General features: G+C 45.2%; 2 protein-coding genes across 4 annotated transcripts; one reads left to right on the forward strand and one right to left on the reverse strand.

Moving 5' to 3' along the window:
- Positions 1-588: 588 nt before the first annotated feature.
- Positions 589-10,291, forward strand: LOC120789119 (gap junction Cx32.2 protein-like). Of its 3 annotated transcripts, XM_040125629.1 has the most exons (3): positions 589-963; positions 7,279-7,399; positions 9,232-10,291. In XM_040125629.1, exon 3 carries the CDS (start codon positions 9,248-9,250, stop codon positions 10,085-10,087), a length of 840 nt encoding a protein of 279 aa, XP_039981563.1. In that variant the 5' UTR covers positions 589-963; positions 7,279-7,399; positions 9,232-9,247; the 3' UTR covers positions 10,088-10,291. The 3 variants fall into 3 exon arrangements, with proteins under 3 accessions (XP_039981563.1, XP_039981564.1, XP_039981562.1); XM_040125630.1 differs by lacking the exon at positions 7,279-7,399; XM_040125628.1 differs by lacking the exons at positions 589-963; positions 7,279-7,399 and adding an exon at positions 7,639-8,149.
- On the reverse strand, positions 953-4,788 carry LOC120789121 (gap junction Cx32.2 protein-like). Its single transcript, XM_040125631.1, has 2 exons — positions 4,723-4,788; positions 953-2,672 (listed from the first exon to the last, which is right to left on the reverse strand). The coding sequence occupies exon 2, from the start codon at positions 2,661-2,663 to the stop codon at positions 1,899-1,901; it is 765 nt and encodes a 254-aa protein (XP_039981565.1). The 5' UTR covers positions 2,664-2,672; positions 4,723-4,788; the 3' UTR covers positions 953-1,898.
- Positions 10,292-10,603: the final 312 nt, after the last annotated feature.

Genomic DNA, 10,603 nt, shown 5'->3' on the forward strand with positions numbered 1-10,603 from the left:
ATGATTCACAATTTAAACTTGTGACACTTACAGTGTGAAAGAACAGGTGGAGGAGCTACACTTTATCTCCCAGGCTGAAGGGCAGCAGTCAGATCTACCCTCAGCCCAGTATGTGCAAAACAAGCTGTTATTTAAGTCTGTACTTTTGTATCAGTACAACCTCTGAAACATCTCAAAACAAAATGATAAAAACAATAATTCATTTGACAAAGGAAAGTAAAACTCATCATTACACGTTTGTTGAATACACATTTCTGACTGGCCCAGTATTAGTAACAGAACAGAATTACAAACTGATTTTAGGTGATCTCCAATGACACATTGACAACACGCTCTGTGATGTGATGAGTACCGTGGTGAAAACTATTCATCTCATCCGATCCAGAGGCTAAATCGGCGAGGCTTTCCTGCGGGAGGTAATCTACCACTGAGATGCGCACTGGTCTAGCCGTGGCCCAGCTCTGGAGTGCCTCTGTTGTCTGAGATCTGAAATGGACCGTTTTTCGACAGAAAAGGCTCACAGCCTTGTGAACCGAGTAGCCCTGAGTAGACGGCCCAGCACTTGCTGGATTTTGCTGCCGTGGAGAACATGAACCTGTTCTCAGGTTCTTTCTCAGCTGATGTGGAAGGAGAACAGGAGCACGAGCAGCTGGAGCTTATTGCAAAGTCATGTGATGAGACACCTGACAAAGGAGCTCAGTCGTCAACTAGGAGGGATATTTACTGCTGAGTGAAATGTAAAAGCGTTAAAACCGTCTCACCGCAGGTTCAAGTGTGCAGCACAAACGGATTAAACCTTTACCATGAAGATATTCTCTTAAGTTAAAAGGCTCGTGGCCCAGGGACGTTGACTTTGTTCTCCTCGTGGCTCCAGGCAGGAAAAGTTTGGACAGCCCTGAGAACAAAGCTACAAACATTCTGCGAGTGTTTTACTGTAAGACTGTTCATTATTTCAGCCTTTAAGTAAGTGATTTAAAACAGTATTTAATGTCATAACAGTGAGTAATGTCAGTGGTAAATAGCAGTGTAAAGAGTGATATAATGTACTAAGGTAAAAGGTATAAAGCCACATTATCCACTTTTTACGCTGCTTTATTCATTTAATGTTTTTCATGATTAAAAATCAGTTTCAGGCTTGAAGGAAAAATATTCCACTACAGCAGTAGAATAAAGAACTGTGTTTTCACCCATGAAAATCTTAAAATGAAACGATATAACATTTTTTGTGTGACCCGTTGTAGAAACAAATACACAGGCACAGCGTCAAAAATAAAACCTATAAGAAAGTAATATGCAATGGAGATTGTCAGCCCTGAACTAAGCTTAACTAAACACAACATTTATATGTAGCTGAAGTTTGAAAATGACCCTGAGCCAGTGCTTCAGCCACAATATGCAGAGATGACTTCTGTAAGAGCGTGGCCTTCCTTTCCATAAACTCTGTCCTTTGGTTGATCTCATGGAGAAAGAACCAGATAACGATATTGACCCAATCTACATTTGAAATACGCAACACTGTTGTTGCTGGGAATTTGAGATTCCCTTTGACTGTAAACTCAGAGATTTGTTCAAGATTCACACAAGCACAAGCTCCACATTAATCAGCAGTTGTTGGATCACACAATGTCCCCTTTACATCGACCTCTTGTGATAGAAAGGGTTGAATGCAATTTTTGCTGCTACTCCACAGACCTGATTTATTCAAAGCTGTAAATAAGAAAGTAAAATATATCATGAATTAATGTAGATACATCAGATACATGTAGCATTCTGACAATTAAACCTATATATGACTTATCTCAATATTTATGCCTAACAATCTTGAGCAAAGCAGGAAGCATGGTCCTTGGCAGACTGCAGGATCCATCTGAGCGCTGACCATCTCCGTTCCCAGTCCTTCAACAAAATGTGACTTTCTCACTGTGGTTCGGTTTGATGACACTGCACACCTCTGAGGGAACCAAATCGCTGCTCCTCCTTTTCCTCTCGCTCAACTTTGAGCAGATCAGGTGACACATCTCCACGATGTTGAGGATCACAGAGAAGGCGGCCATCACCAACATAAAGAGGATAAAGATGGTTTTCTCTGTGGGGCGACTTATGAAGCAATGTACCTCATTTGGACAGGGATGTCGATCACATTTAATCCTAAATGGCATAACTAAGGAGCCGTAGATGTAGTACTGGCCTGCGATGAATGCCACTTCCAGCAGGACCTTGGCCACAAGTTGTATCATGTAGCTGACCAGCAGGACGCCCTTGAGCTGCACTTTGCCATGTTCGTCTGAATACTTTGGAGCTTTAATCAACCCATTCTTACCAAGTTTCTGCTCCATGCGTCTCCTCAGCTTGTTTTCTCTGCGAATCACCAGCAGGACGTGGCCCAGATAGATGAGTGTTGGCGTGGAGACAATCAGGATCTGGAGGACCCAGAAGCGTGGGTGAGAAATGGGGAAGCTTCGATCGTAGCAGGCGTTCTTGCAGCCAAGGCTGTTGGTGTTACAGTTCATGTTTGCTTGTTCATCTCCCCATATTGTATCGATGCCAGCGGCCAGGATAAAGATCCTGAAGAGGAAAAGAACACTCATCCAAACCTTCCCCACTACAGTGGAGTGTGACTGCACCTTGTCCAACAAAGCTGACAGGAAGGACCAATCCCCCATGATGAAAGCCTGTGAGAGAGAAGACAGAGAAAGCACGGATGAATACACAGTTGGCCCCTGCCACAAGTCATGTCTGCGAAGTCAGCGTGAGGCAACCTTAACTGTGTAGCACATCTTACACACAGGAGAGTTCAAACCGGACACTGAAATAAGATGTGGCAGGATTGAGAGAAAAAGTGATACGGCAGCAATACAGTCCCCAGTCCACATTTACCGGCCCTCTCTCGTGTATGAACGGGCAGGTTTGCAGTTCCAAGGAAAGATTCGGGGAGTGCAAAATAAATCACAACCAAAAGACACTGAAGAAGAAAAACTCTGTACTGTATATTTCATCACAAATTCACAGAAGTCGTAAAGGGTCATATGGCATAAAATTGACTTGCGGAAATCCACGGGTACTGACTGCTAAAATGAGTCCGGGGGCAACGTTAACGTAAGGCTTTGGGAATATGCATCTGGCACTCAGAATAATCCTTAAAAGGGGTTTGACCGTGTTTTATTGAGGCTGTTCTCACCAGAGATGAGTGGAAAGGCTTTTAACAACCTTGTGCTTTTCTCTGGTGGTCAAGAGAATAATGACTGTCCCCTAACAGTAGCAAAGGTGGACCAAGCACGATGGGGTTTAAGGGTATGGTCCCGTAGTTCTGTTTACCAGAAGTGACCTGCACGCGGCCCTGAAAACAGATGTGATGTAACAGTTCTGACGGGGGCAAGAAAGAAATATTGATCTGTGAGGGTAACGCTGGAATTTACGCTGCAATCAGGTAGTGTGATTACTGTACGAGGAAATCAAGCAGGGCGGCGGCACACGCTTCAATCGTGTCCTTTTCTCCAAAGAGGTCCAAGTCCGTCCTACTGTACTTAGACGGCCACAAATCATACAAAACCCCACCCTGTCCTCAGATGCTTGATTCAGATAAGGAAAAAAAAACACCTTCAGTGGGAAGAACAACAGGGGAGGGATCCGTCCCCCAAGTAGGACAGACAGGCACGAGGTGCACAGATCGCGGCCAACTAACTGACTAAGGGCCACAGCCTTGATCCAGCCTTGTGCACTGTGCTTCAGTGCTGCTGTCAGCTGGCTGTGCAAATACCCACGGTCTAAGTTAGACAAAGCTGAGCTCACAGCACAGATTGCACCAAAACAGAAAGCACAATCTTGAATTTATCTTCGTCCCGGCTTCACTGTTCAGCTTAACCACAGAGCTGACGGGTCATTCGTGACTTTTGGAAACCGTCACGGGTTGTTTGCAGCACACTGACCAACGAGCTACTTTACTGCTTTCAGGGCGAAGAAGGAGCGTTGCTATATTTAGATTTTTAGGAACAGTTGCAGAATAGCGATACTTCAGAAGTCCATAAGTTTCAGTCTGAAAGCACATTGTGTAATTTATGCTGAGTGGACTCTAGACGCCAATGCGGAGATTGGGGCGTTCCAGTGACTCAGCTTTTTAAAGAAAAATTCTTACAAAATCCGACTGAAGCGTAGCTGCCTCAGAGCCTACATAAATAAATGCTATTACAGAATGCTCGCTGGTCAACCAGGTTACAGCAGACCACAGGTGAAAGTCACTCAAACACACACTCCAAGTATTGCTCAGGAGCCTGGCTGCCTAATGCACTGAAGCAGAAGCACCAGTATTACAGACAGAGGGACAGAAAGACCTTCGATTGGATTCATCACTTGCATTTGTCTACAAATGCATCTCTCCATAATGCCACAACATTCTTTTAAATTCTGTAACATTTGGAATTTGAAATGATTGTCTGACAACAGTGCCGGTATCATTAGACTGTAGCTGCCAGATAATAAACGGGATTTCAGAGAGTATCTGAAATGACATGTAGACCGCCAGTAGAAAGCATCTTTCTCAGATGTGCTGTTAACATTTTATAACGACACATTTTACATTCTCAGGCTGCTCATAAATCAAACCTCAGTTCCTGAAAGCTGTGAAATATAATCATACAATTCATTGGTTTTCACATTTCAACGGATTCACAATTGATATTGCATCTGTACAATATTATCTCTTCACGCAGTAATAACTTCTCCTACCTCAGTGATGAACACTGCCTTGTTCAGTCAGTCCCTTTACTGTGCCTGGAATTCTCTCACTTCTCTCTTATAGTTCACGCGGGTGATTGCAGAATCATCAAACGCTCGCAGGTCCAATGGACCTGCCCACACTCCCCTAACCACGACGTGCATGTCTGTCACTCAGTGGTGTTGAAATGCACACATGTTTAGGCAGATGTTACCCACTGCTTACGCCACAACTGCTGTTCCAGTATGGATGAATAAGTCTCACTCCCCTAAAAATGTCATGTTTTTCATGCTCACTTCTCCTAGAGCAACGAAAAGTTCAGCACGTTGCTCTGTAGCCACGGCTCGATTCACCCGTCGCTCAAAGGGCCCAGAAAGCTCCAGGCTTTCTGTTTGTCAACTGCTTTGGGCAAATTTGAAGGACATTTTTTAATTTGGCCAACTTGAGGCCCCTTCTTGAAGAGCGTCCTTTCCTCCAGGAAAAGTGCAGCCTAGTCCTAAGACTAAATGTGTGTTGACTCAAACAACCAGGCAGTAAAGAACAGGAAAACTACACACTGCTCAGAGAGTGGGACGAACGCGGGGCCAGTGGTGGCTCAGTAGATTGTACTGGCCCCCCCAGCGCCCCAGTAGCTAAATCTGAGGCTAGTGTTTTAGCATCTGATAATTAAAGTGATACGGTGTATCAGCTGATACTAGTTTATTTGACATGAACGGGAATTTTTAATGTGTTCATTTGGATACATTGGGTTATTGTGACCAAGTTATGTAGAGAGTGGCACGTTTTACAGTGAAAAATGAACTCGACCGTGCTCTTGGGTGGACGAACCCTATCACGGAGACGCTGCACTGTTACTGTTCCTAACCGGAGGACAACTACACCATCCTGCTACATGCTACAGCCATGTATTGGTATGTATAAACTATCGCCCCAGAGTAGGATACAACTTATTTTTTGTGATCCCACAGATGTCCACACTCCGCCTGAATGATAACATGTTTGCCTGGGGAAAAACCAACATTTTAATGCAGCGTTTACAGAGATAGATAATCCTCTACATTCAATCAATCTGGTTCATATTATTGGAATTAAGGCTCTGTACGTCACCTGCAACCCAAATAAACACTGTAGACAGCTACTAGCCTGCTGTGTGTATTTCGGATGCAATGCAAACATTGTGAGTAAGACTAGCATCTTGTACATGATTTATTATACTCAGTCCTGAAGTAACCTCTGAACCCCAGGCAGTGACTGACCTGATCAGGTCTCCAGCACTGAGACTGTCTCTCTCCCCTGCCGCGTTGCTCACATGTTCCCTAAATGTGTGAATCCCAAAGGACTAATTGTCGTCCCACTGCTGATGATGGTGAAGTGAAATCCCTCAAAACAAAATTCTCCACGTAATCAATAGTGTATCGCCACACTGCCATGTATGCAGGCCAACAAAAATATAAAGTGTCGTATTCCAATTAATACATCAACTAGCAGCAGCTCTACAGATCTACACCTCTAAAGGCGGATGATCCCTCTCAAATCATTAATTGGACGCCTGCTTGTGTGCCCCGAAAGGCTGGATTTCACATAACTCCCTGCTCCTAAATTAAGATAAAACTGAGATGCTGGTCATTGGCCCGGCCCGACATAGACACCATGCGACGAGTCGTCAATCAACAGCAACCCTCGACAACTGTGTGATTTCTCATAGTCTGACAGCCAAGAACCTCGGTGTCCCATCTTACCCTCTCCTTCGATCAGCACATTAAAGACGTCGACGAGACGCCTTTTTTCACCGACGCAACGGAGCTAGAATTCAGTCTTTTCTGTCCATGGCGGAGGCCGAGACCCCGATTCACACCTTTGTGTCATCCGGACTTGATTATTGTAAGCTTTAGCTTTCGGGCCTGACACGCGTTCGTACTAAAAGTCTTCAAATGGTTCAGATTGCTGCAGCTAGAATTTGAACCAAAACCAGAAAACACTTTGACCACATTACACCAGTTTTAGCTTCTCCTCACTGGCTCCCTCTCCATGTCAGATCAGACTTTAAGGTGCTTCTAATGACAGACAAAATGCAAAAAGGGCAGGCCCCTTCATACCTTATATGCCATCTGTGCTCTTCAGGGCTCCTGTCTGTCCCCAGAGTTGACGAGCAGTCAGCAGGCCACAGGGCCTTTTCCCATCGTGTCCTCTTCCTCTGGAACAACCTCCCTGCTGACATCAGACGGTCTGACTCCACTGAGGCCTTCAGATCCAAACTTAAAACTCATCTCACCTTAAATTGCTATTCTTTGAGATCACTGTAAACTTTCTGAAAACCTCTGTATCTTTCTAACCCTCTGTTTGTTTGTTCCCTCAAGCACGTGAGCGTCCGGGCTGTCTCTCTCTCTGTGCTGGACCATCAGCCGTCCTGGGATCTCTCTCTCCCTCTCCTGGCTGACGGTGCCTTATTCCACATGTGGACCTGGATCTTTGTCCTCCAGGAGTCCAGCCTGCTCCTTGTATCTGACATGTGAATGATGTGCTTGGTTTTGCCTCTCGTGTGTTTGTGTGTTCTGTCCTCTCTCCAGGTCTTCCCGGTGGACAGGAGGTCGTGTGGCTCAGGTCCCGGAAGTTGCTCCACGTCCTCCCGGATCATTTTCTTCATTAATGTTTACAGTCTACAGGGTTGTCATCCAGATTGTCCGTACTGTAAATCTACTATGTTGGTCTATTCTCTACTAACAATTTCTATATTCTGTCTGTCCATCTTGAGGAGGGATTCGTCCTCTGTTGCTCTCCCTGAGGTTTCTTCCACTTTTCCCCATTAAAGGGTTTTTCCTTTTCCAGTTCCAGGGTCCGAGGACAGATTGTTATAGTACTGTGTGGCAAATTTGTGGTTTGTGATATTGGGCCAAATGAATAGAAATTTGACTTGACTTGATTTCACAAAATAAATGAAAGTCTGTTATGTTCTTTAAAGTTTGCACTTTGACCTCAGAAGACCTACTCATAACTAACATCAACTTCATACCTTCCTGTTTGGACGCATTTCTGATTCACATTTCACATAGACAGGGTGTGTGTATGACAAGAATACAGGCGTCTTCTGGGTGAAAGATCTGTGACTTATCTGTCTCCTGCCGTGGGAGGTAAGACAAAATATGATTTACAGTAGGAGTTAACGGTAGAAAAAACTGGTGTCAGGCTTCCTTAACAGGAACTGAGGGTGATGAAATATTTTCACCAAAATCATCAGAACCATCATGAGTTTGAGTGAAAGGAGAAGCTGCGAGTGTCACACTGAAGTGTACGTGGTGTGAGTCATTCGGACCAAACCCATAGGCCTCCGCCGTATTTAAGTCTCCCTCTGGTCAGCGTATCACATCTTTCGTTGTCCGCACTCCAGCTCTTCTGTGATGGGCTCATGGCAAAGACTTTCTAACCTCTGAAGCCTAACAGGCGAGTACATTTTCTGTTTCTGACACCTTGAAGTAAAACACTCGTTTACTAACGTGTATTTCAGTGTTTCTTTAAGACAAACGCCACCTTGCCGCCTCAGCATGAGGGTCGTTGCACATCTTGAGCAACCAGCCGCCGTGAGAAGCGTGCGTCTGTACTTATGGAGCCGTAGCTCGGGGACATGTGGGCCTGTATTGACCAGGCTGCTAAAGGGGAAATTTTGGACTGCTGCTTTCTTTACCTTTTTGCAATTTCAGGGCTGCAAACAACAGGATATATTCCCGCACTTGCCGTACTTATTTTGTTTGCAGTTTCTTTCCAAGCATGTTTCTTGTCTCTAGGGGTCAGTGTGGAACCAGATTCTACGTGTTACCCGTTTTTCTCTCCCTCATCTACCAGCAGCAGATTTGCCTCCGTGCACCAGTTATTTCTCTTTTTGTCTCTTGAAACTTGAACTGGAAAAGAACAAAACCATATAGACTTTTACAGATAACATCTCACTGAGACAATGTCAAGGCTTGAACAATATGGTCAATGTGCGGTGCATGCTCGTGTCTGATTGGCTGTTTCTACCAGGAGCATATGCAGTGTGTGATTAACCATGTGAGAAGTTGTTAAAGCTGCTCCTGCACGTCACTGTGACCAGGAGTAAGTGGTTTGATAGTTTGATAGTCACTACACACAGTGACATGGGATGTTTTGACCGATCAGCAAACCCTGCACTGGGAGTCCGGCCGTCGTAAATCTGCTGAGCCCTCTGACGGGCGACACCCTTCTCTGCGTGAGTCTTTGATGAGTTTGGCTCCATGCAGGTAGAGAAGGACGTTTTTGAAGGCTTAAATTCAGTTTTATGACGGTTCTGTCCCGCAGACCCAGATTCTGACAGAATATCATGGTTTTCATTTTGCTTTACGCAGACGCTTCTTTAGTGTGGTCTTCTCTCAGAGGGAATTGTAAACGGCCTGATAAATAAAAGGGAAAGGACTCGTGCTCCTGATGATTGATGATCTTTGAGCTAGTTCCATTTATTGTACAACCCACATCTGTAAGTTTGACGTCTGTGTGTTTCTCCTTCACTTTAGACGTTAGTTTCCAGCCATGGGTGACTGGTCTTACCTGTCCACGCTGCTAGACAAGGTCCAGTCTCACTCCACTGTGGTGGGGAAGATCTGGATGAGTGTCCTCTTCCTGTTCAGGATCTTCGTCCTGGGTACCGCTGCAGACAAAGTCTGGGGAGATGAAGTGACGGAGTTCTACTGCGAAACGTTCCAACCGGGTTGCCAACATGCCTGCTACAACTGGATGTTCCCAATCTCCTATGTTCATTATTGGGTCCTGCAGATCACCTTTGTGTCAACACCCACGCTGGTCTACCTGGGCCACGCTGTCCACATCATCCACAAAGAGAAGAGGATGATGGAGGCACAGCGGTACAGCGCCAACGGAAGTGCACTGAAACCCAGGTACACGGATGAGAGAGGGAAGGTGAAGATAAAAGGCATCCTCTTTTGCACTTACATGATCCAGCTGGTATCCAAGATCCTCCTGGAGGTCGGTTTCACTGTGGGCCAGTTCTACATCTTTGGCCCTGTCGTCCTGGTCTCACTCTTCAAATGCACTACGGAACCTTGTGCCGTTGGAACCGGTGCCCAGTGTTACATTTCTCGTCCCACAGAGAAGACGATCTTCATCATCTTCATGCTTGTGGTCTCGGGCATCTCGGTGCTCCTCAACATCATCGAGATAATCTACCTGCTCTGTAACAAGAGGAGAGAGGCCAGGAAAAAGCATCTGGCTCAGGAGCATGTGCCCAGTTTACAGCAGTACCACACAGCTTGGGGAGGCCTCTCACTGTCGCCTCTGCCCGGTCAGGGTCTGACGGATCTCTGCAACGGCGACAAACACATCGACTCCACCGGTAAAGAAAAGCACACCTGAAGCATTATTATATATATTAATTATACACGTCTGTTTTAGGTGTTTGCTCTCCTTTTTCTTTTTGCTTAACTTACATTTAAACATTTACTGTTTCATTCATGCGGTCAATAGCTGGACTGTGTGACAGGTTCTTGATTCAAAGAATAAATTTGCTGTGCCTCAGGATAATAATGTTGATAGTTTCCAGTTTGCTGTGTTTTGTTTTCTTTCAATGTTCAATGAAATGAATGAATAAAAGAAAAAAAAAACTGTGCTCTGATGGGTCAGTAACTCCAGCTCCGCTGTGTCGCTCCGATGCAGCGAATGTTGACACTTTACAGCACATGTCACATGATACAGCCGCGCGAGAAATGAATGCAAAAAAAGAGTGATAAAATCAAACAAACTGCGAAAATGAGGAGGTTACATTCAGCAGGCGAGGATGACGGCGCGCAGGTCGGGCGCGTGATCTGAGCGTCAAAGACGAGGACCTCCTCAGTGTATATGTAACATAAACACGGGTAACGTGGTTAGAGG

Source organism: Xiphias gladius, chromosome 4, assembly GCF_016859285.1.
Source record: "Xiphias gladius isolate SHS-SW01 ecotype Sanya breed wild chromosome 4, ASM1685928v1, whole genome shotgun sequence".
In the NCBI taxonomy this organism is placed as follows: Eukaryota; Metazoa; Chordata; class Actinopteri; order Istiophoriformes; family Xiphiidae; genus Xiphias; species Xiphias gladius.

Coding starts and splice junctions, on each gene's coding strand:
- LOC120789119 (XM_040125629.1), top strand. CDS start 9,248: ATGGGTGACTGGTCTTACCTGTCCACGCTGCTAGACAAGGTCCAGTCT.
- LOC120789121 (XM_040125631.1), bottom strand. CDS start 2,663: ATGGGGGATTGGTCCTTCCTGTCAGCTTTGTTGGACAAGGTGCAGTCA.